This window comes from Eschrichtius robustus, chromosome 16 (assembly GCF_028021215.1).
Source record: "Eschrichtius robustus isolate mEscRob2 chromosome 16, mEscRob2.pri, whole genome shotgun sequence".
NCBI classification, from domain to species: Eukaryota; Metazoa; Chordata; class Mammalia; order Artiodactyla; family Eschrichtiidae; genus Eschrichtius; species Eschrichtius robustus.
Window position 1 is genome coordinate 10,533,527 of NC_090839.1, and position 25,964 is coordinate 10,559,490.

A 25,964-nucleotide genomic window follows, 5' to 3' on the forward strand; every position below is an offset into this window, starting at 1 on the left:
CTAGAGACCCCACATACTCTTGCTCTTTCTTCTACGCCCGTGTGCCCTGCTCCCACGCATTCTTTTTTCGTGTGTTTATTTTTTGGTGGATGTGTTATTTTCTTGACAAGGGAGCAGAAGAATTGGCTCCTTGACTTTGGATCCCTGGTTGGGGATGAGGTTAGGGGGGCCCGTCGCTGCCCTCTCCTTGGGCCGAGGCACAACCTTGGAAAGTGCATCTCCAGGTGGCAGGCGGACTTTGGGAGGCTGTGACTCGCTGGGGACGTGGGTGCGAGTCCTGCCTTGTGGTCAGACCTGCGTCCCCTCTCAGGGCCAGGATGGGAGTGACGTTTTTCAGTGGGAAGCTTTGCGTCACCTCTTGCGCGCATCTGCCACCCCCCGGCTGAGCTGCTGAGAACATGGTACACCTGGATGCAGTGCCCCTGGATGGCACCCTAACACCCGCCCCCAGAGCCTTCCAGGGGTATCTAGGAGGTCAGGTTGGGCAGCAACCCTTCTTCAGTCAGCAAATATTTACCATGTGTCAGCTGTGCACCCTGGATGGAGAGAGAAATCGATCAGTCCCTGCCTTCGGGGAGCACTCAGTCTACTGAGATAGGGAGAACCGGATATGGGAATAACTGAGGTCACGAGGGAGGCAGTTGAACAAAGAGGTTAATAGGAGGCGGTAATGGAGTCAGATGGCCTGGGTTAGAATCCTGACTCTGCCACTTACTGGCTTGGCTGTGTGACATTGGGCAAGTTACTTAACCTCTCTGTTTCTATAAAGTAGGATGATGATGGTACTTGAAAAAGAGATGACGACTGTAAAGCATTAAGCAGAGCGCCTGGTAAAATGAGTCCCATAAGTGTTAGTTTTTGTTTGTTTGTTTGTTTTTGTAACTGAGATAAGGGTAAAGTCTATAAGGGATGTGATAGAGGGAGGGGATGGTGAAGGTCTGGGTTCAACAGATCACTCCGCCTCAGAGAATCTGGGGCAGCTTCTGGGAGGAGGTGACATTTGATTGGGGTGTTGAGAGATGTGAAGGTAGAATGTTCCAGGCTTCAGGAACAGCCTGGTAAGCGTGCAGAGCTGACAGCACACTGTCTAAGAGCTCGAGGCCTGAGTCTGTCCACAGATGGTTTTAGCAGCTCAGGGCTTCAAACAACAGTTGACATTAGTTACCAGCATTTATAGATTAGGAGATTTCTCATAAAAAGTTGGATTTCTGGCTGATGTTAATAATCAGAAGATCTGGCAACACTGGGCCCGCATCCTGCACGGTAACAGTGGTCAGGAGCTGGGGGCTGCCCTCCCTTTACACCAGGGCTGGAGTCCCAGATCCCCCCAGTTCTAACCAGGCCCAATTTGCTCGTTCAAGTCCTTACCTGGTTCCTCTGGGCACCTTGTTGGTGATCCTGGACAGGGATTTGTTACCTGTTTTGGGAAATGTTTGGAGAAATGAACCCAGGTCTCACTGACTTTAATGTCTAAGCATTTACCCAAAGTCATTTTTCTTAAATATAGAAGTGAGACTTTGAATTACAAAGCTGACCTTCCCTTTCTCACATTACTGTCCTTCATTTCAGTAGAAGGAGGTAGGTGGGGGTCTGTTCTGATGCACAGATTTTTCACAGGGAAGAAGGAGGGATAATTGAGACCTGAATTAAATTCCTCTTCAGGTGACACGCTGGGGTGTCGACCTGGCCAGCGGGGTTGATTTGAGCTGCTGCACCTGGGAGTGGGGATGGGTGTGTTTGTCGTGGGGCTTCGAGCTCAGAAAGTAATGGAATTGAACCCCACGGATTGAGAACAGGGAGCTAGTTTGCTTCCCTCGGCCCCTCAAAATTCCACACTTGCTAAAAAAATGAGTGCTGCAGATTTTATCTGCATTCTGCCAGTCGGCAGAGGAAATCCCAGCTCAGAACTGGATGAGGCTGAACCCCAGACAGGATACATATGGTACTGACACAGCGCTCAGTTTCATCTCGGACATTTGAGATGGAATTTGTCTCTCCTCTCCCCTGAAATGATGGAGAAGCCGCATTCTCTTTGAGCTGAGTATTAGGGTCAAAAAAGGAGGCTTTGGGGTAGCTGGGATTCTAGCCCCACAGACTTGGGTGGAGGCTTACTTTGCCCATCTGGAGGTCAGCTCTGACAACCCAGTGACCGTCGGGTGGCTGGGTGTCCATTTAGGTCCCAGGCTGGCCTCCTTTCCAAGTGTGGGTGACTTGCAGGCGGCGGGCACACCCGTCTGCTGTCACGTTCGGTACAGTAAGTGGCCGTCCTCTCCGTCACCATCTCTCTCCGTTAACAGAGGACTTCAGAGTTTGGGCAACCACCAAGGCCTCGCTAATCCTTAAGGAGTTAGAGTGAGCGTTTCCTTCTTACAACAAACTTCATTTCCCTTTCCTTCCAAAAGTCCTTCTTGGCAAACTGTGGCTTCTCGGCCTCTCACCTCCCTGCCGTGGGAGGTGAGAATCTCTCCCTCGCTGTGAGGTGACCGGGGCAGTGGTGCCTCACTGCTGCCAGCCAGGTTCCAGCCCCTCACACCCCACAGGTCCCGAGTCTCAGGACTCGGATGGAGCCGTGTTCAACTCTTGGCCGGGGTAGGCTGCCCACGGAACGAACAGAGATCTGAAAACGGCAGCAAAGGAAAGGGCTTTGGGGCATGAAATAACAAACCTCTTACGAGTGAAGTGTAAGAGAATCACTGATGTGTGCTGTGTTTCCACTTGAAAGTAAAAGGATGATTTTTAAACAAAGAGGAAATAGGAGGAGCAGGTGTAGCAGAAAAGCAACGGGCTGGGGAAGCCTCTGGACTTGCTTTTCGTTCCCAGTTGTAACCCTTCCGAGCTGGGCGCCTTAGGCAGCTCACTTAGCCTCTCTGAGCTGTCGTCTGGAGGCGCAGTGCCTGGTTCCGGGCTTGGCACAGGCAGCAGCGTGGGCCCCGCCCTTCTCCTCTCTTCTAAGGAGACTAATGAACCAAATTAATGAATGATGACACTGAGCTACCTTAGAGGAAGGTTTGAAATTAATGATGACGATGGTGCTGGTGATGATGGTAACTCTGACATTTATTGAGCACTTACTATGTGCCTGGTGCCGTTCTAAGCTCTTTACATGTATTATTTAATCCTCATGGCAGTGAGGACACACGAGGTGGGTGCCTGTTATTATCCCCCTTGTACAGATGGGGGCCAGTGTTCTGACGAATCTTAGATCTGAGACACAGACGGGGCCTGAGAAAGCTGGTGGTCAGAGCCACCATGTCCCGGGCCAGGCTCTTTGCTCGGTGTTTCTGCTCATCCCAGTGGGAGAGGGTCATGCCCGGGGCCCTGGTGCTGACACTGGCACAGACGAGGGAGCCGTGTGTGGACCGAGCTGGACTCTGTCCTGCCTCTGCTCCCTGGCCTGTCGGGGGATCAGCACAGCTGGATCTTTCTGGGGCACTGGGCCAGGGCGCTGTTTCTGCAGAGCTGCCTCAGGTGGAGGAGCTGGCTTGTGTCCATAGCCTGGCAAATGAGAGTCACAGAAGGGGAGGGTTTCTCCCCGATCGCGGATAGTAGATTCACCATGTCCATCTGGGGCCATTCACCCTGTGAGTGGGAAGGTGAGCAGAATGGCCTGTAAGACCAGAACGATTTCTCTGGTACGTCATTGATTTCACATCATGCAGTTGTGACATGATGCCACCAAACCTCATTCCGTGTCCACAACAGCCCCTTGAAAATCAAATGAAGATGATGGATAACGTTTATTGAGCACTTACTATGTGCTGGCACTGTTTTAAGAGTTGCATATGTAATAACTCATTTCCTTCTCATGAGCCTATGACATAGGTAGGCGCTGTTTCCATTTTACACACGTAGAAGCATTTTTGGAGGGTCTGAGTGCTTGTCCAAGGTCACCAGCCAGTGAGTTCAACAGCTGAGACTTGAGCTTGGGTCGGCCAGCTCCCAACCGCACCCCCCCCCACCCCCCACCCCACAAGTCCACATCCCTGGCTTCTACTGCTTTGAAATCTCTTCTTCTGGTTTCCTGATGACAAAACCAGGGCCCAGAAGGTTTGGGTGACTTTGCAAATGTCACATGGCTAACCAGAGGCCCAGGCTTGCAGGTCAGTATCCTGTCCTCTTGGAGATGCGGGCCCCAAGCCGAGGACGCCAGCACCAGTGCTGCAATTGCGTGTGCGCGCGGACACGGCGGTGACCGGGGGACGCAGGGCGACATGAAAGGAACATGCTTGGCCTTGACAGGGGCGCAGCCCCGGCGCTCACTGGAGGCAGTTAAAAGGAAAGCTCCCGATAAGGAGACGCTTTATCACGCCTCTTGACAGGCTGCGTTTCCTCCCTGCTGCTACGTGAGCCTTAAACCTCTAACAAGCCCCTGGCGTGGAGCTCCGCCGCCTCCCGCTCCCACCGCGGGCTCCGGCGGCGGGGGAGGCCATTAGCGGTGGGAGTGGGCCCGGGGGTGGGTTGGTGCCAACCCTTTGAAACCATCCAGGGGGGCCCCACGCCGCCCTTATCTTGGCCTGTTGGTGTTTCCGGACCGGAAAAGGGAAGCGCAAAGAGGAAAGGCTTTCTCCTGCGACTTTTGTATTTGGCTCACATTAAGTGAGGCCGGGGCCGGGGTTTTGTTGTTTGTTTTCCCACTTTTCAACGCGACGATGATGGATGATCCTTGGCGTTGCCGACGGCCGGTTCTCTGGGGGTGGCACGCCACACGCCCGGCCACACTCACGCACACCTGCTCCCGGCAGCAGTGCAGTCTCCCCTGTGGCTTTGGGACAAGCCCGGGCTGTGCCAGGTCCGAGCAGGGTCCTCTGGCCGCCCTCCCCGCCCCCTGGGTTAGCCCCACGGAGCCCTGGCGAGAGCATGGCCCCGCCAGGGTGTGGAGGGTTGCGAATTCATTCACTCCCGGGCCCCCGCAGCCAGCGGCCTTGTCTAGACAGGAAGATGTGTGTGATTGGATTGAAAGACCAGGCTCTAGCTCCTGCTGGGGTGAGAAGGAGCCTGGAGCATCGGGGCCAGGGATACGGCCGCCCCAGAGGAGCCCAGGCTGGTGTACGCAGGGGCGTTTGTGGCGCGGCCGGGGGTGGGATGGGGGGGCGCAGGAGACTGGAGGAGGAGCAGCAGGGAGATGAGGGGAGGCCGAGTGGAGAGGGGGCCAGACTGCAGAGAGATCCTTACGCTTTTCACGGAGCGTGGGCTGGGGGCAAGTGTGTGTACGCTCTCCATCAGTGGGAGAAGAGAGAGAAATGGACAGACAGATACATGAGCGGATGTGCACGAGAACAGACGTGTGTAGAAACCCGCGTGTACCCAGGGGTGTGGCCCTGCCAGTTTGTACTGGCTCGTGGGAACCGATTGTTAAATTTTCAGGAGTTCTGCTACATTTTCCTATCATCTGCGCCCCTGAGGTTATTTACATCCATTGTCTCCGTACAGGGGAAATAGTCTGTATGGTCCGCCATTGTACATCTCTTGCCAAATCCGGTGACATTGCATTGGTAGACTGGAATCAGCTATGGTGGGAGTATTTACACCACGGAAATTGGCAAACATTACCGTGGAGAACTGGTTGTTAAACACTTAGCCCGCCCTGGAGACCCTGCAGTTGCACACACAGAACACGGAAGACAGACAGGCAAGCAGCTGCCTGGAAGATGGTCACTTTTGGTTTCAGGAAAATGCATCGAAGTTTTATACATTGGTGGATTTTCTTTTTCCACTTCCTTCTCTGCACAAAGGACCCCTCTGCTAGCACACGGGCAGGGCAGTGGTACTTTTTCTTCTTGTAGAGCTTCTCGGCTCCTTGAGCAAAAGGTTTCCTGAGCCTCTCCTGTGTCTGGGTGCGGACCCAGGTCGTTTTTTAACAAGTCCCTTGGTGATCGCCTGGCTCCCAACCCTGGCTCTGCTCTTCCCCTAGCACTGCCTGTGACAGACTTATGTGTCAGTCAGTGTTCTTCAAACTGGGGTTTCCTGGGGTTCCCTGGTCGATGAATTCTGTGGTACTTAGCATTTTAAAAAACATTTATAATTATTTTCTTGGCACCGGTATTTTATTGTGTATTTATGTGCACCTTTGATTGCTGACTGATGATCCTGGGTTCCTATTTGTGGTAGTGACATAAAGTTTATTTAATTAATTCATTTATTTATGTTCTTTAAGATTTTAATTATGGCAGATTTCACACATACATAAAATTAGAGAGAATGGTGCAGTGAACCCGCTATATACCCATCACTCAACAGCTATCAACATTTTGCCGGCATTGTTTATGGAAGATTTTTGAAGAGGGTTATTATTTATCCAAATATTTCTAGTAGCTTTAACTTGACTTTATTGATTTTTTAAACTTTTAAAATTGAGATATAGTTGATGTACAATATTATATAAGGTACAGGTGTACAACATAGTGATTCACAATTTTTAAAGTTTATACTCCACTTATAGTTATTATAAAATATTGGCTATATTCCCTGTGTTGTACAATATATCCTTGTATCTTATTTATTTTATACATAATAGTTTGTATAACTATTTATGGTATACATTATATAAATATTTGTATTTATATATTATGTAAAAAATGTAAAATTTATTTTAAAATAAGTTTCTATAAGTAGAAATACAAGTTACTTTTTTTTTTTTTTAATTAATTAATTAATTTATTTATGGCTGTGTTGGGTCTTCGTTTCTGTGCGAGGGCTTTCTCTAGTTGCGGCAAGTGGGGGCCACCCTTCATCGCGGTGCGCGGGCCTCTCGTTATCGCGGCCTCTCTTGTTGCGGAGCACAGGCTCCAGACGCGCAGGCTCAGTAATTGTGGCTCACGGGCCTAGTTGCTCCGCGGCATGTGGGATCTTCCCAGACCAGGGCTCGAACCCGTGTCCCCTGCATTGGCAGGCAGATTCTCAACCACTGCGCCACCAGGGAAGCCCCAAGTTACCTTTCAAAGAGAAAGTTTCAGTAACTAATGGTTCAGTAAAAGCTCAGGAACATGGCTAGAGAATGATCGAGGTTTGGGGACATTGTGTGGCCGCTTGTGGGTGTGCTGTCTCCTCCATTCTGAGTCAACAGGAGCAGAATATCATACCAGGGTCAGGAGAATGGGCCCTGGAGCCCAACCTGCCTGTTTGGAACCCTGACTTCTCCCTTCCTGGCTGTGTGACTTTGAACAAATTGCCTAACCTCTCTGTGCCTCAATTTCCTCTTATATAAAATAATAGTATCTACCTCAGAAGGTTGCCATGAGGATTGAATGAGTTGATAGATATTGGCACTTAGAACAATGCCCAATATTTAGCAAGCAATAATGCTCAATACATTATTAGCTGCTACTGTCATTACTGTTATTATTATGATTAATTATAGCATCCCCCTGTTATACAGATTTTCCCTAGTGTGGCTTTTTTTTTTTTGTGAATAGAGAGTGCTCAACAAATATTTGTTGACTTGAATTTTAAATTTTTAGAAAGCTGCCAGGCCTGGCACCTTTCAACCAGGAAAAAGCAATTCGGAAACCAGACAGAAAGTAAGCAGCAATTTTATTTCTAGCGAGCACTATCGTCACCCCTGCATGTGTCAGACAGCCTTTCTAGACACTCATTCCAATTATGCATAAGAGGTAGAGCAGACTGACTTGGGTGTCGTTGCCTGAAATGTTTCGGAGCAGTTGGATCTTTGACTCTCTGTGTATGGCAGTTTCTTTCAGATTCACATTCAGTACTGGCCCTTAAGAGAAATCATTTTTTATGAAGCCTTTTGTAAAGCAGACTTGTGCACCAATACATCTACTCTTTGAATCTTGAGTCTTTTTTTTTTTTTTTTTTTTTCAATTGAAGCTCACCTAAGCATGGTCATCTTATTCCCATTGAGATGCAGTTGAGGGGACATGAAGGTATGGAGGAAATGATGGGATGGGTGATGGAATGATGGGTCTTTCAGTTAGGTTTAGTTGCATCTATCAGACACCCAAAATGACAGTTGCTTTAAACACTCAAAAGCTTATTTTCTTATGGGGAGAGTCTAGAGATGGGTCATCTGAAGTACTACGAAGTTATCAGGAATCCAGGCCCCTCCTCTCTTCCTGTCCCGCTCAGGGTCACCTAATAGTCCAAAATGATTGCTGGAGCCACTGCCATCACATCCATATTCCAAGCAGTATAACTCCAAGGAAGAAAGAAGACAGGGCAAAAGGGGCCCACTCCCCATCTGGGTTAGCTTCCTCTCAGGAACCTTTCTGCAAGTCCTCTCCACACTTTTGCCTACATCTCGTTGACTCAAACCTAGTAACGTGGCTATGTTCATCTGCAAAGGGGCTGGGAAGTGTGGACTCTCAGCTGGACTCGTTGCCACCTAAGATAACTGGGATCCTGTTACTAAGGAAGGGAAGATGGGTAACGGATAGAGAGCAAGTGGTCTCTGCCACAACAGGTAACCTTGAAGAAAGATATTGAAACAGTTTTTATAATACAGTTTTAAAGTTCTGAGAGCTGTGGTCCTTCATTTATTACCTGATTTTCCATAACCCGTGGTCTAGAGAGGTGAATATTAAACTTAAAGATGTAGCAGGGTTTTAGGAGGGGTCCATGGAAGATGCCAGCTGATGAGAGGGCAAGAAAGGTCTCCTATGATGGATGGCCCCTGGGGACCTTTGAGATTCTCTTCTGAGGGCATGTCTGTACCCAAAAGTCAAAAACCTCCAGCCTTCCCTCCTGCTAGTCTGGTCTGTCTCAGTGCTGAGTTTCCAGCACCTAGAACTCTGCGTGGCGCATTGTTGGCACTTTATCTGTAGTCAGTAAAAGGGTAAGTGAATCTGAGCCTTGGTTTCCTTATCTTGAAAATCCAGATGAGCACACTGGTCCACTGGTCCTTCTGGCCTTCATAGATGGAGCATATTCTAAGGAGCCATGGAGGTGTCAGGGGCCAAGGGCCTTGAAAGTCAGTGCTTGCAAGACTAGGCAAAGTGTGGCTATTATTACTTTTTAATAAGTTGTTTTTCTTATAACAAAGGTTATAAGTGAAGGAGAAAAATGAGGTGTTCATTCCAATGAGGAAACAGACATTGAACAGGTTAAATCATAAGTTGGGTCGTTTCAGATTGTGATGACGCGTGTTCCGGGGAAAGAGTGGGCAATAGGAGAGAATACCTGGAGAGGTGGTTTACTTTATATTGGCATTGTCAGGGGATTCCTCTCCAGGCGTGGGTTCATTTAAGTTGATGTTTGAATGACAGTAAGCAATCAGTCGGATGAGAACCAGAGAAAGAGCCTTCCCTATAGAGCGAACAGCATGTGCAAAGGCCCTGAGGCAGGAGAGCTTGGGTGTCTGAGGACTGACAAGGAGGCCTGTGTGGCTGCCTGTAGTGGACGAGGGAAGGAGCAGGAGGAGTTAAAGCTGGAGAGAGAAGAAGGAATTGGATGATGCAGGACCTTGCGGGGCATGGAATTTGAGCTTTATTCTTTATGCACCGGGAAACCATTGGTGGGTTTTAAGTAGAGCAGTGATGTGATCTGATTTGCTTTAAAAAGATCCCTCTGGCTGCTTGTAGAGAGTGTATTTAGGATGGTGAGGTAGGAGGAGGGCAAGAGAAAGGCAGGGAGATTATCAAGGGGGGGTGGGTGCAGTGGTCTGGGCAAGAGATGGTGGTGTTGGGACCCAGGGAAGGTGGAAGAGAAGGTGAGAGATTGAAGGATTAGAGGTGCCCTTTGAAGATTCTGCCAACTGCACTTTCTGATGGACTGCGGATAGGGTTCCAATACAGATTTTCTGCAGAAAAAGGCCCTTCCCCACAAATGTCAGTGTAATTGAAGAGTGGTCCTAAGTGGGGTGATTTTTGTCCCTCAGAGGGCGTTTGACAATGTCCAGAGACATTTTTGGTCAACACAACTGGGTTGGGTGGGGGAGCAGTTTACTGGCATCTTGTGGGTGGAGACCAGAGACCCTGCTAAACACCCTACAATGCACAGGACAGGCCCCCACAGAGCGTGAGCTGGCCCCCAAATCAACCTTAGGCAATAGTACTGAGGCTGAAAAATCCTGATTCACTAGTTTTGTTTTTGTTTTTTTTACCCCGCATCTTAAACAAATTGTGAGATAATGATAATCCCAGGTGTCACCATCCATCCAGAGAGGTACCCGATTCTTCACCCAAGGGGTGTGTGGTCATTGTTGTGAGAACAGCTTTCAGCTTAGCGACCCTTCCCTGAGAGGCCCTCTGCTCAATGAATGAATAAATGAATAAATGAATGAATGAATGAGCGCGGAGCTGCCTCCAGAAAGAGGTGAGTCAGATCGGATCGGCCCACATGCTTCCATCATGTTATGAAAGCCGGCCCCGAGCGGCTCCGCACAAGAACGGGCTCCTTGTTCCTGGATGATGCGATTTGCTGCTCTGCCAAAGGGGCCCCGCCTCTTCCCAGGTCACCGACAGAGGCCTGTCTCCGCGCCGTCTAGCCTGTGCACGGTACAAAAGTTATGCAGAGCCCTCCAAAAACCCACCCTTTGAAACGAAAGAAATTGGATATTAAAATCCCAAAATAGAGTGCGGAAAGGTACACATCACGTCTGCCTTCTCCTTTTTTTCCCCTTTGTGGCAAAAGTGACTCAGAATTTTTGGTCTGGATCCAGAGAGACCTGCGTGGCCTTTGGTGGGGGGGGGCGGGGGAGGTGTGTCATTTGATTGGGAATAATTCACCTTTTTAATGCCTTGACAGGCTCAGCTGGCTGTCTTGCATTTCACAAGTCCTGGCTTTTCCCATTCCACCATCTCTGGGTTCTTTTTCAGCTTTTGGCCCAAGGGAAAGAGGAAGGGCCAAAGTTTATGCCTCGCCCAGATGACCCTGTCTTTGGTGGAACATTTATGTGAGGCTGAGCTGCAGCTTCTTTGGGATGTTTTATCAAAGTGTTCAGAGGGGCTGCTGTTGGAGCCGGCTGTGGGATTCTTGTCCCAGCATCCTTGGGTGTTCACACTGCCATGTTGGGTACCACTGGTCAGGGTCAGATAGGTGCACAAGGTTTTCATGAGCTGCCTTCAGTCCTCAATTGCTCCCTCCAGGGGGACTCAGTTTCTCCCCCCTTCCCTTCTTCTCCCAGAGACCAGTTCCCATGCAGACATCAGGCACTTTGTTCCTCAATATGAGGTTGGTGCCCTGAGCGAGATACTCGTGGAAAAATGTTTTTGAAGCATAGTCTCTCTTGTTGTCTGGTCTTTGGGTGAACACACAGGTGGCAGAGGGCATTGCCTGTGCCTCACCTTTCCTCACCACCTCCAAGAGGCTGCCGAGTCACTGTACTTTTGACTCAGTCTCTCCCTGTGTCCATTCCTAAATGCTGCTAGAGAAGAGATTGTACACTTCATTTTTCCAGCCTGAGCTTGTCTCCTCTTTGACTTCCAATGGAATTAGCCTGGTATAATATGTCTCTTTCATGGTGAGACACATTCCTGCAGACTGGCTCAAGTGGTAGTGAATTCATGCAGACTCCAAACATGGGGATTCTCTTCTAGACATGAATAAGCCTCCTTTCTCAGGGTCACTGCAGGATGAATCACTTGGCAGTATGTTGAGCCACATAGGAACCTGAAAATTAATCTGTTCATTTATTTACTCAGCAAATATTTATTGAACATCTGCTATATGCCAGGTACTATTCAAGGTGCTGGGACGTGGTGATGAATAAGCTTTCATTCTAGCAGGGGGTGGGGTGGGGAGGACAGACAATCAGCGATGAGCAAACGTATAAGATAACGCTTCTCGAAGGAAATCAGCAGGAATGATGGAGCGACAGTGGGGAGGCTGTGCTTTAGCCAGGCTGCTCAAAGAAGGCCCTGAATTTAGGCTAAGACCTAAAGAATCAAGGGATTACCAGCCATGGGAAGACCTGAGGGAAGAGTGTTCTAGGCTGGGGGAGCGCAAGTGCGAAGGCCCTGTGGTAGGAGCAAACTCAGCCTGTTTAAGGAGCAGCAAGGGGGCCCGTGTGGCTGGACCAGGGTGGGGGAGATGAAGTTGTTGACATGGGCAAGGACCAGATCATTCAGGGTTTTGTAGACTGTGATGAGGCATTTGGATTTTCTAAATGCACCTGAGGATTATCACATGTTAGAGCTTGAAAGATAACCTTCAAGATGATTTCTTCCAAGAACTTAGACCAGAAGGAGGAATTTCATTGTCCAAAGTCACCAGCTATAGGTGAAAGAATACTTGTGAAAGTTGATATTTATTGAATGCTTGCAACATGCTTTGTGTGTCACTCACTTGATCCTCCCAGCAACCCAGTGAGGGTACGTTGTCATTAGTCCCATATACAGATGAAGAAACTGAGGCCCAGAGAGGTAAACTAACTTCCCTACCATGACAGAGTCAGTGCCCATGCCAGGATGTAACCCCAGATGGTCTGGCTTCTCCAGGGTTCATGCTCTTAATCTCAGTGTTACCTTGGTTCTACCCAAGGCATGGGATAGAGAGAAGATGTGAAAAGTACTCGTTTGGCTTCTTAAAGCAACAAAAAACCAAAACTCCTTCCAAAGGTCCACCCCGAGAAGGCTCGCATATTTCAGTCCAGCACTTCCAGACTCATCTCCTATATGACTCAGTCACTCCTTGGCCTGGAGAGATAGTTGGTCGGGATGGGGGTGCTGGTGGGGAGCTGTGGCGGAGCTGACGTTTCTGTTGACTGGACCACAAGCAGGGGGCTGAGGGTACAGTGGGGCAGGTGGGACCAGAGAAGGGAAAGGTGGTGTCTCCAGGAGGGTGGGGGCAAAGTGATCCAGTTTCTTTGTTCAAAGACCCCTGGGGGGCGGTGCTGTGGGGAGAGGAGAATGGGGTGCAGCATTGGGTCCTGAATCCCATTAGGCTAATGTGCCTGCCTCTGATCTCGCCACTCTGTTTTCTATGGCTTCCTTGGGGTTTCAGATGTGGACATGGTAATTGGAAACAAATTTAGCATGTTTCAGGCCATCAAGCCTCTCTCTTCAGTCATCGTGCTTGCTCTGCGGTAGATATGTCTGTTTTTAATTTCCAGTGATGTGAGAAATATAGAATGACTTGATTCTTAATTTAGAATACTGAGAGAGACTGACTTGTTTTGTTTTCGAGCCCGTGCAAAGTGTCTCATTCTCTTTTTATGGCTCACCATGTGATTTTTAAAATGTGGCCCTATGGAAGCGGGCAGGCGCAAGATAGGGGTAGGGGGGATTAAGAGGTACAAACTACTACGTATAAAATAAATAAGCTACAAGGATATATTATTGTACAACACAGGGAATTGAGCCAATATTTTATAATAACTATAAATGGAATACAACCTTTAAAAATTGTGAATCACTATGTTGTACACTTGAAACTTGAATATTATACATCAACTCTACCTCAATTTAAATAAAAAATAAAATACAATAATAAAATAGAATGTGACGCTAGCAGAGAGGCGTCTGGTCACAGAGGTCTCCCTGCGAGGCTGAAGACATATCCGGCCAGCGGGATCCCCGCTTGGGTGAGAAAGCAGACATGGGGCTCCTCTTCCATCACACGCTGGAGATGCTGTCACCTCTTCTTGGAGCAGGGCAGTCCTGGTGTCCGTCGTCCAACCGGCCGAGTTGGACAGAGTTCTCTGTGGGCCTGGAAGCTAGTTGCCTGGCGCCAGCGTGGGCAGCGTAACCGCCCTTTGTCATGGGGGAGGGGAGGGTCTGGAGGGATGATAGCCACTCAGACCCCTCTGGTGGGGCTCCCCTCCCTCCTAGGGTCGCTCACGTGTTGGGCGCCTGCGTGATGTTCTAGGCACTGCAGATGCCTTTGTGAGCCGGGCAGGTAAGCGGCTGATGCTCTAGTCGGGGAGGGACCGGAGAAGGGAAAAAAATCAAATAAATATATCACGCGACGTCAGGCTATGATAAATGGCTGTTGCAGCATAAAGCGGGGTGGGTAGGTGAAGAGTGAGATGGGCGTGGGGTGCCACTTTGGGATGAGTGGTCGGGGAAGGGCTCTCTGATAAGGGTCGTTTGGGGAGAGGTTTGGGCGACGAGGAGGATGGGCCCTGGGAGGATGGGGGATGAGCTCACCAAGCAGAGGGAACTCTACGTGCTGAGACCCTGAGGCTGGAGCATGCCTGGTGTGCCCGGCTTGTCTGAGGACGAGGCCAGTGTGGCTGCAGTGGAGGGCTGGAGAGGGAGGACAGGGGTCCGATCATACAGGATCTTCTGAGTCACATTGAAGACATTGGCTTTTTGATCCGAAAAAGATGTTTGCTGTGGCGGGGTGGGCGGGGGCGGGGGTTGAGCAGAGGAGCCACAAGATCTAATGTACAGTCTTTAAGATCATTCTAGCTGCTGCGTGCAGAAGATCACGTGGAGGGGGAGGAGAAGGGGTGGGCAAGGATGGAAGCAGGGAGACCCTGGAAGGAGGTTACTGCAATGGTCCAGGCAGGAGATGATGGTAGCTCAGACCCTAGTGGTGGTAATCGGGCTTGTGAGAAGCAGATTCTCGCTGGATTTCAAACGTTGAGCCACCAAGACTTGCTGCTCCCCTGGATGTGGTGTGCGGTTTGCTCCTCTGTTGGTGTGGGCCCCTGCTGGCACCTCTGCCTGCCTCTTCCTTTGCTGAAGGCCTCCACCTTGGACTCCTGGCTCCTGACCTTTCTGTGGGTGGGTCCTGGGTCTTTATTTTTCTCACAGGATGGGATGGGACGTTGCACGTGCATTTGTACCTTCATCGCTTTAGTTTACCTTCTTTGTGGCCTTTAAAAGAAATGTCAAGGTTTACAAAGAGAAAAGCAGAGGGGGGGCTCTCTTTCTTTGAATGAATATTTTGGTTTTATTTTTTATGTTATACATTCATTTGAGTTGAATTGTAACCAATATATTGGGTTTAGGGGAGCTACAACCGTGGAGTCATGGGACAACAGAGCTCCTTACGGGGAATGATCAAAGTCCAGTGGGCATTTTAAACTAAGACCTGATTTCTTTTCTACTTTTATTTTGGACACACACACACACACACACACACATCCCTTCTCCACCTTAAAAACGCAGATATATTTGTTCTCACGGTTATGGTGTATTTTGGAGATTATTCTATATTGCTATATAAAAAGCTTCCTTAGGGTGCCCCATGTGGTTGCCCAGATTGTGCACTGCACAACTCCAGGGGTTGCCATTCATATTCACTGTCATGCTGGTCCCTAGCATACTCATTCTTTCTTTCTTTTTAATAACAGTATTATACTCTATAATATCCCAATACTGATTTAACCAGTACTCTTCTCCTGGACCTTTAGGTCATTTCCAATATTTTGCTATTTTAAAGAGCGCTGCATTGAATAACCTTGTCATTAGTTTTTCTCTGCACATCTACCAGGGCATCCATGGGATAACCCACTTACTAGTAGTGGAATTACTACAGCAAAGGGAGTGTACATTTGTAATTTTGAAAGATAACTGCAAAATTGTCTACGACAGATTTGGGCACACCCTGTTTCTGTGGGCTCTGCTCTTAGGTTTACATATTTCAACCGGGTCACGTTTTACCTGGTTGGCACCCTTGTTCTGTCTTTTGCATCAGTCGCACATAGTGCAGATGAAGGAAATATTCCTCCTGGCGTCAGACCTGGGTTCAAATCCCTGCACTGCTGCTTGCTTGGTTGGGGACCTCATGTCTCTGAGCCTCCGATTCCTCTTCTGTAAAAGGGCAGTTGAATTGTTGATGGAACTTTAGGAGGATGGAAAGGGGACAGGCACGCCACAATCAATTGGGCACCTAATTATATCTTGCAATTATGAGAAATATAACAAAGAAGACTATTACTGGGACGCCCCGCCTTGTCCGGGGAGCAAGGAAAGACTTTTTTTGGGAAATAGTATTTGATTCACATTCTGCAGTATGACTAGGAATTACCTACGGCAGAGGTGGTGGAGAGGGTGACGGGGGGATTGCTTCTGAAAGATCAGACACAGGGAGCCCCTGGTAAGGGGGTCGGGGTGTGATGGGAGGTGGGGTCAGATCGCACATGGTGGTGTAGTCAGTGGGAGCTGGGAGTTTATAAAAGGTCATTCTGGCCACAGGGTAGAAAGTCGTGGATGGGGACTGGAGGGGATGCAGGGAAACTCTTTAGGAGAGAAATAGTCGTAGTTTGGACTAGGGTGGAAGTGATGGATGGGGAAATGGTGATGGATTTGAGTGCACTTTAGGGAATCAAATTGACAGGACTCTCAGGTGGATCCGATATGGAGGTGAGGCAGAGGGAGTTATCATGAATTAGGATTTTTAATGATGTTATTAATATGTGCTCATTAGATGGATATGTAATGCTGGTGGCATCACTGAGATAAGAGTAAAATCATGGAGTAGTTTTCCGGGTGTGTGTGTGTGTGTGTGTGTGTGTGTGTGTGTGTGTGTGTGTGTGTGTGTGTGTGTGTGTGTGTGTGTGTGTGTGTGTGTGTGTGTGTGTGTGTGTGTGTGTGTGTGTGTGTGTGTGTGTGATGGGAGTGGGCTTGGGGTAGCAGCTATGTTCTGCAATTTTTGCATCCAAAAATAAAAGCAGAATTTGAGATCCACGTGTATTTGTAAAAAAACTTTCTCCCTGCGTGCTGTGTGGCAGTTGGGAATTACAATAAAACATCCCCATGGGCTTTTCCCTTCTTTCACAGTGTAATATTTGAGGACGATACCAATTTCCTAATATTCCAAATTCAACAAAAAAATGCTACTTAACATTGTTAAAGTTTGATTTTAGTAAAATTCAAAACAGTTTCCTTGGCCCGTTGCCATTTTGAAAATCAATCCCACATTTCAGATTTGATGGCAGCCTCATCCATCTGAGAGTATTTAAAAACTCTGAACAGAGTTGATAGAAAAATTGTTTTCAAGGAAGTGTCATTTATGAGTTCTCATTGCAACATTATATAATGGGGAATGTTTGAACAACCTAAATGCTCAACTGTAGAGGTTAAGCTGTGAGTCCAAACATAGGATGGAAGCAAGGGATGCAAGGGAGGGCAAAATTTAAGGTAGCACTCACTTTCAGGTACTCAGATAACATTTGCACAGCCCTGAGAGCCGGTGCCTCCTTAAATCATGTGCCCGGGCACCTCACTTGCCTTGTGCCAGTCTAAGCCCAGGGAGATACTATGCAGTTATTTGAGGTTGTCCCAGTGAACAACATTTAATGACAAAGGGCAATAGTCACATTATATTGTTAAGTGGAAACAATATCTGAAATAGAATCCCAGATATGTTTCTCTTAAGTGCCTAGAAGGAGAGTCTGGAAGGATGTACACTAAAATGCTTATTTATTTTGAGAGAGTATTTTCTGTATAATATATATATTTTTATATTGCCTATTTTTGCTGCAATGAATGATGAACCCTTATTACTTTTATAACAAGACGAAGGGAAAGCAAGTATCAACATGTACCGATGCCCTTTTACCTGTGCATCAGGACAGTTCAGTTGCTGCTAAGAGGGGGCAGAGCTTGAATTTGGGGGCGGGGGTGGTTCTGATGAGCTTTCTCTGGGAAACGGTGGGTCTCTGAGATGTGGAGACCATTTCAAGTCTGGGTTCCTTTGGCTGAGCTGGTGGGATGGACCTGCCTGTCGTAATATACATAGTCCAGCATCTGGGAGCGTCAGGAGGCAGCTGCGACACAGGGGAAGCAAATCTGCCCACATCCCTGAGCTTCCACTCGATGGCTTTGGAGCTTAGGGTCACGAGCAAGTCACTTAACCCCGCTGAGCCTTGGCTTTCTCACCCAAAAAAGGGATCACCTTGCTTTTCCTTCTGTGTGTTGCTGTGCAGATTAAATCAGCTCTGACACCCCCTAGCTGTGCAGCAGACCCTCATGATGTGCCCTAGAAGCACCCCTTCTTCCTGGAATCTTGTAGACTGCTTGGGAAATTTTCTGCAAAAAGCAGAAGACTTTTGCTCTCACCCTGGCTGCAGGAAGTAGAGCCTCTTCTGCTTTGGAGGTTGGCTGACCTTGAGCTTCTAGGTTCCAATGGGTGGGCAGGCGGGAGTCTGCTATGGCTGGGAGGCCATCCTGCTTGCCATGCTCCTGAGATGACCTTATCTTTGAAGAAGCCTGGAAAGAGGCCTCGAGACCCTGGAAAGAGGTTGGCCTCTAAAATGGGGGCAGCGGGGCGTTTGAGACCTTGAGGGCAGGTCATGCCATCCCAAGGCATCAAGTTCTGTTTGCAAGACCCAAATCACTCAGTTTTTGGAGAAGCAAGTAAATAGCCATATGGTCTTATCAAACCTCCGGAGAGCTGGCAAGGCTCCTCCAGAATGCACACGCCCTGGGCATCTTCTACCACCTTCAGGGAAGGGGAGGGTGGGGTTGGGAGAGGAAGTGTTTCTTCCACGCTAGATGGTGTGGTTTCTTCCCCCACCCTCCTCCTCCTAGCCCTCCACGTCTGGGGCTCTTCAGCTGCCCACAGAGACGATGGAATGAGTGCCTGGGTTTCACCACACATGAGGATGTTTTGGGTTGTTTTTCACATTGTGAGTCTTTCACATTCATTCTTCGCTTCTCCATTAGGTTCTGTCCTATCACCTCCGTGTTTTGATTTGCATCATCCTCCGATGACAAGGAGAATTCTCGTTTCATGGGTACCTCCTGTGTGCTGGGCTTTGGGGCCCTATAAAGGTCATTTTCTTTAGCCTTCAAAGAGCCCTGGGCAGTGGGAAGTGATGTGCCTGTTTTATAGGAGCAAATGGAGGCTCAGAGAGGTGGAGTCACTGCTCTGAGGTCACACAGCAGCTGTTAAGAAGCAGGGCCTGGACTGAGAGCTGGGTACGTCTGACCAAACGTGAAATCCTTTCTCCTTCCTGCTCTACCACAGCCTCTGACAGCAGAGACCTGTCTCACGTGGGAGGGGGCGCTCACGAGGGTGAGGTGGGTTCCGTCTGCTCACGTGGCATCAGCTAGTCCAGCTCAACCAGGGGCTCCTCCGGGACACACAAAGTTCCTGCTTAAAGAAGTGGGTTCTTCTCTTGAGGGGCAACGTTGTTTGTCTTGGTTGCCGTTGCCTGTTTCTCTGGCTCCCTCCATCTCCCTTCCTCCTCCCCTGCCCCCACCCCTTCTTGTTCAGCAGGAAGAGCACTCTTGATCTTATAATTTAGTACTTGCTCGTGTTTCCTTTGAGGACCTAATCTGCACTTTCTGAGCTGTAGTTGTAGATCAGAGAGCAGCTGTGGATCTATCAGATGCCAAGGGCACAGACAGTGTGCTGGGAATGGACTTAGAGCCTGAAGGCCCAGAGTCCGCATCCTGGCCCTGCCCTGTACTAACAGTGTCCACTGGGGCGAGTTGCCAGGACTTTGCCAGCCTCAGTTTTCTCATCTATAAAATGGGCCCCTCCTACCTAGAATTGTTGTGATACATGTAAAACGTTGAGTGTGGTGCTTGGCCTGGGGACAGTGTACACTTAGCTGCTGCCTGGTTGTTGATGGTGACTATTGATTCCACGTGCTTATTGATCACACTGAACAAAACAAACACGCTTCCTCCTACCATGGACTTCCTGTTGAAGTGGAAAAGAGAGATACTGAGCAAATTAACAACTAACAAGAAAATTTCAGATGGTAACGAAGTAACTATTCCTGCGGCGTGTTAGTGAATGTTTAACATCTACTTCTCTAGAAAAAAAGAGCCCCGATTTGTAGCATTTGCCAATTTTTGTGGTGCAGATATTCTCATCGTGGCTGATTTCAGGCTATCAAAGTAATGTCCAATGGCTCTTAAAATTCCTGAAAATTTAACCAACTGCAAGGCTGAAATAGCTGGCTCCGGCACTGGGTGTGTGTAACTAATGTGGTTTGGGAAAGACCTGAAGATCTGAGAGCTAAATGTACCAGTGGAAGAGTATGCCAGCAGAGAAGATGGCTGTGCAAAGGCCCTGAGGTCGGAGAGAGCTTGGTGTGCTCAGGGAACAGAAGGATGGCTGGTGCTGGCAGGAGCCTAATGGGGTGGAAGGGCTGGAAGACAGAGGCTGGGCTGTTGGGAGCCTCATAGACCATGGTATCAAGTGTTTGGATTTTATTCTCCGGCCACAGGAAGTCTTTGGAGGGTTGTAAGCAGGGGGACGTCTGGGTCTGCTTTGCATTTTTTAAAGATCAGAGGGCTATTCTGTTAAAGACCAGCAAGAGGTCAGTTAGGGAGCAGTGGTGGTCACTCCAGGGAGAGGTAGTAGTGGCTTGGACTAGTGTGCCATCAAGGGAGGGGACTAGAGGTGGCTGGGCTCCTCTGGGATGTGACGGATTTTATCCCCAGGTGTTCTGTGGCTGTTTACCCTGAATGAATGCAGCCTGCAATTTCTGCTCTTAGATCCCGGGAAGGAGGAAGGAACCTCAGACCATTAGGGTCACTATCTATCCTACCTACTCTCCTCTTTGATTCTGAGTGATACCGTGTTTACCACCTCCTGATAAATCCAGGACAGGAGGTGAGGAAAGATATTTATCTTGGGTCCAAATGCAAGGCAAGAACAACAAAAACAGAATCTGTCCTCAATGCTGCCCTTCCTCCTTTGATTTTTGTCCAGAACAGTACCCTGTTCTTCAATTTGCATGGGGGAGAAAGATAAGAGACTGACTTCATTTCCACCTTTGCCCCAGGGTGCCTCTCGGGTGTGTATCAGATGCTTATGTAAATGTTGTAGGTGTCAGCCTGGCAGGTTCTGAAGAAGGTTGCCATCTGGCTCTGCTCCACCCTTAGCTCGCCTCTTGATCCAGTGTTTAGAGGGGCACAAGAGAACACCATCTTTCTGGACCAGCATTGTCTGAAAGAACTTTTCTCAATGATGGAAACGTCCTGTATCTGTGCCGTTCATTATGGCACCAACCATTTGTGGCTACTGAGCACTTGAAAGGTGTGGCTCGTGTGACTGAGAAAACTGACCTTTCAATTAAATTTTTGTATTACTTGCTATATTGGACAGTGCAGTTCTAGACCATGTGTGATTATCTATTGCCCTGGAGCCTTTGGTTCTGCGCATTTGACTGGAGATCCTACTGAAATTTTGTAGAACTCTCTGGAAGGGTGGGGTCTCAGTGAGTTGTCACTTGTCATAACCCCCCCTTCCGCCCAATTTGCAGAGGAAGGAGCAGAGGTGCAGAGGATTACACGATTTGCCCAGCATTTCTCAGCTGGGGAGTGGCAAGACAGGAACCCACCTTCTAACTCTTAGCTCAACATCCTTTTTTCTTTTCTTATGTATAATTTTCAAAACCAATGTTAAATTCCACAAGTTTCCAGGCAGCTCTTCTGCCTATAACTTTGTGGATGAAGTTAAATTCCTCTTTGATCACCTTCTCAACCTTGATCTCCTCCTCCGTCCCTAGAAGTGATCATGGTGTGGTCAGTCTGGAGCGCATCCTTCCACACCTTTTCCTATTGCATTTACATGAGTATAAATGAATGGATCGAAACATTCAGCATTAAAAAAAAAATAAGTTGTATTCTGCTATCCATATTTTTTTTTTATGAATTGCTTTTCTTTTTTAACAGTATGTCTTAGATCTTCCGGGTGAAGTTCATAGATCTCTACCATACTGTTTTTTTAACTGTTGTAGTCTTTCATAGCCTGGACATGTATTACTCATAAGCCTAATGGATGAAACTAATTGTTCATTATTCTGTTCATGTTAGTAAACATTTTTGTGCATATCTCCTGCATGCACAGCATTTCATCTGGGATCCATACTGAGAAGTGGATTTATTAGGTCATAGGGAATATGTATTTTTAATATTAATAGCTGCTACTCCAAAAATAGTTATACCAGTTTATGTTCCTATCAGCTATGGGAGAGTGTCTGTGTCCTCACAGCCTCCAAAACACTTGATATTATCAAATATCTACATGGGTGCCCATCTAATGGGCAAAAAATGATATCTCATAGTTGTTTAATTTGTATTTTCCTGTTTACAAGGCAAGTTGAACATCTTTTCTATGCTAATGGTCATTTGTTTTTCTGTGAATTGCCTGTTCAAATCTCTTGTCCAATTTTCTGTTGGAAAATTCATTATTAATTCATTCAGCAAATATGTACTACTACTACTAGAATGCCTACTGTGTGCCAAGCATTAGTCTAGGTGCTAGGGATTCTGTGGCAAGTTAAATCAATAGACATCCCTGCCCTCAATGAGGTGATAGTCTAGTTGTAGGAGAAAGACCTAAGCAAAAGGAATTGAGAAAATATATAGTATATTTTATGGGATTAAAAAGAAGGGAAAGGAGCTAGGGACAGCCATGGGGGTAGGACTCGATTTTAAATAGGATGGCCAGGAATCTAGTCCTTTACTTACTCACTTGTAGGCATTCTTTATGTATCGTATGTATTAATCCTTTGCGTGTTATATGTTATACATATTTTCTTCCAGTCTTTAATCTTCTATCAGTTTAGATGACGGTACTTTTGTCTTGCTCTTTCTTTTTTAAAACCATAAAATCTAACTTGTTAATTGGAATATAGTCATATAAAAACTGAAAGTTCCTTCTTTCTAGGCAACCCATTGTCAAGAGCTCTGGTTTATCTCTTCCAATTATTTTCTATTCTCACTACCACCCCCTGACCCCCGATCACCAATTAAGCATAGTTTCTGGCTGCTTCTCCATAAATGCAATTCTGATCTATCACACTCTTTCTCAGGGCTGCTTAATATTCCATTTTAGAGAGGATCCCTATAATTTATCCAAGCAGTCCCCTCTGGCCGGACATGCAAGTTGCTTCCAATTCTCCATGACTCTAGACATTGCAGCAATTCTGCTGCTCATGAGCTTCTTTGATGTTTTTGTTTGTTGGACTATAGCCACCATACCCTGTATGTTAATGGTGCTGTAATAATTTGGTTTTGTTTTCTCCCCCTCAGCTCCATGGCTACATGGAAAACAAGCCGCTGGGGCTTCAGATCTTCATTGGGACGGCCGACGAGCGGATCCTTAAGCCCCATGCCTTCTACCAGGTACACCGGATTACGGGGAAAACCGTCACCACCACCAGCTACGAGAAGATCGTGGGCAACACCAAAGTCCTGGAGATTCCGCTGGAGCCAAAAAACAACATGAGGGCAACGTAAGGGCTGGGGGCTGAGGGCAGTGGGTCTTCATGGGGAAGTGACTGGGGCCAAGTGGCAGGGATTTGGGAGAAGGATGGAGTTGATGGAAGCAACCGTAGATGGTGGTTCCCAATTTGTGAAGGACCCAAAGAGGTTTCTGTTTTAAAAGTTTCCATTTGAAAAGTTCTAGACCTAGATGTTTTTCATGTGTATTGAGAGGAAGAATACTTATGCATCTTTGGATTATGTTGCTTGGGATGAGGCTAAATTTATTTACATTTATAAATTTATTTGACTTAAAATTATTAAACAACTATGCAGATAGGTGTAACCTCACAGAGCTGATATGCGTATGGCTAAAATGTGGGAAACATTGCACCCGTGTGTTGGAGTTTAAAAAACTTTATTAGAGAATAATCTCAAACATGAAAACTGCAAGAATTGTACAAAGAACCCCTGTTACACTGTTCGCTCAGATTTACCAATTGTTAACATTTTCCACATTTGCTTTATTGCTGTTTTTCTCCCCCTCTCTTTATTTTTTCCTGAACTGGTTGTGAGTTAGTTGCAGACATCATGCCTTTTTACTTTTAAATGCTTAAGCATGCATTTCCTAAGAACAAGCATGCTCTCTTACATGACCATGGTACGTTTATCAAATTCAAGGTATTTAATGTCCATATTACTACTCTTACTATTGCATAGTCCATAATCAATTTTTCCCAGTTGCGTATTTGAGTTTTTCAGGTACTTTTGAGAGTAGAAAAGTAAGCAAGCAGAATCTCCCTAGAGAGGTAATTTCCACTGGGGGATTTTGCTAATTACTTTGTGTTTTACCCCCATTTTGGTTTAAATTCCTGGCTGAAAAATTTATCCGTGTATTGCAATCCCCCGCCCCCCTTGTGGGTGACCTTTCCTGCTCCCCGAGATGGTCAGTTGTCAGTGGGGTTCTTGACTTTCCGGCAGCATTGACTGTGCGGGGATCCTGAAGCTTCGGAATGCGGACATTGAGCTGCGGAAAGGCGAGACGGACATCGGGAGGAAGAACACGCGGGTGAGGCTGGTGTTCCGGGTGCACATTCCAGAGTCCAGTGGAAGGATTGTCTCCTTGCAGACAGCATCTAACCCCATCGAGTGCTGTAAGTTGGGTTCTGGGCAGGGTCGGTTTTTGACAAGTGCACTGTATGTGACCCTGGGCAGTGTAGCCTGGGCAAGGTACCCAGCAAGAATGTGTGACCCACAGGGGTCAGCGGTGGCCCAAGATGACCAAAGGGGCGAGAGACAGAGCACATTTCAGGGTTTCTCTCTGCTTCTATTTACTTGTGGAGGGTTTACTGTCAAAAATAATATGGCTGATAAGTAGCCTACAGCTTGGTTTAGAAGATTTGAAATGTATAAGTGTTGTGCTGGTCTCAAAAAGGGTAGATGCAGTTGGAGCGAGTTCAGTGTACTTAGTGGCCTCTTTTTTTTTTAGATTTATTGGTTTGTTTGGTTGCGCCGGGTCTTAGTTGCGGCAGGCGGGCTCCTTAGTTGTGGCATGCGAACTCCCAGTTGCGGCATGCATGTGGGATCTAGTTCCCTGACCAGGGATCGAACCCGGGCCCCTTGCATTGAGAGCGCAGAGTCCCATCAACTGTGCCACCAGGGAAGTCCCTTTTTCCTCTTCTCTTCTTTCAATAGAATAATAATAACATCACGGTGGCTCTCGCTTACTGCACTGACTCCACTGGTCACTAGGCTAAGTGCTCAGTGTGTAGTACTCTTTAAACACTCACAGCAGTCCTTGGCAATAGCTGGTGTCATGATGCCCATTTTAGAGAAGAGGAGGGAGAGAGATGAGGGGTAGTGTAACTTGTCTCAGCAGGGCTGGGATTTGAGCAGGAGCTTTGGCATGGAGGAGCCACACGTCCCCATCACCCTCAGCCCATCCCAGGGTGTTTACTGAGAATCTGCTCAGTGTCTGGTGCTGTGCTGGGGGCCTGCAGATGAGCAAGATGTTTTCTCTGTCCTTAGTGAGCTTACAGTCTGGTGTAAGCTAACCCACACAAAGATGCAGAAGATTTTCAGAATCCAGTACAGAGTGGCCAAGATCTGCTGTTTGGAAGGTCTCTGAGCAGAGACCTGGCCCAGCTCCATTAGGCTTCAAAAGAAGAAATCACTTTGAGATCATTCTTAGGTACTTTGGGCAAGTTTGTTGTTGGATTTTGTAGTTAGATGTGACAAAGCTTATTGTCTGCTCAGCTTTTGAGAGTTTAGAAGTCATTTTTAAAAGCATAAAGAAGGAAGTAAGCATTGTTCCAGAAACAAAAGCTGTTTTTATTAGTTTTAAAAAGTCTCGTTCTTCTAATATTTTTGTGCTCGTACAATAATGTTCCATATTCAGTTATGTTTCAGGGTTTTTTTTTTCCCCTTTTTACTGGACATTTTACCATAATTAGATGTCACAAAATCAGCTGCCTGCAGAGACCGGGGAGGTCGCGGACATAAGTGGAGTGGGTTGGGTGGGTAGCAGTGGTAGAGACTGGGGGCCAGGGTGGCACGTTCCCCACCTAAATGGGTTGCTGTTACCCAAATCCAGCCAGTGTTTCTGTGAGGGAGTGTCGACTCAGTGTGGCCAAATCTGATTTTTTTTTTAAGATAAACCAATAATCTCCTGATTTTTAAAAAAGCGACAACAAAGTCGAAATCCTCTGTAGGTCAGCTGAGAACTGCACGTGGCTTGGATTCATCAGAGGTAGTCTTAATCAGACACTAATGAGGAAAGGGAAAGTATGAATATTTTATGCAGAAAGCATTGAGGAAGACTGGCCTTCAGCCAGCAAGAGGAGAGGGTGGACCCTCTTTGGTAGAGAAGCCAGAACTTGGTCTTGATTGGTCTTTGGAAAAGGATGAAGGAGGCCTGTGATCTCTTCCAGGCTGGTGAGTCAGGATGGG

General features: G+C 47.5%; 1 protein-coding gene across 2 annotated transcripts in view; it reads left to right on the forward strand.

Annotated features, from left to right (window-relative positions):
• NFATC2 (nuclear factor of activated T cells 2) overlaps positions 1–25,964 on the forward strand; it is a 153,788-nt gene that overhangs the window by 55,073 nt on the left and 72,751 nt on the right. For both annotated transcript variants that reach the window (XM_068565643.1, XM_068565642.1), the window contains exons 4-5: positions 22,845–23,047; positions 23,997–24,169. In XM_068565643.1, coding sequence (XP_068421744.1) covers positions 22,845–23,047; positions 23,997–24,169 — 376 coding nt within the window. The remainder of the gene's footprint in view (positions 1–22,844; positions 23,048–23,996; positions 24,170–25,964) is intronic.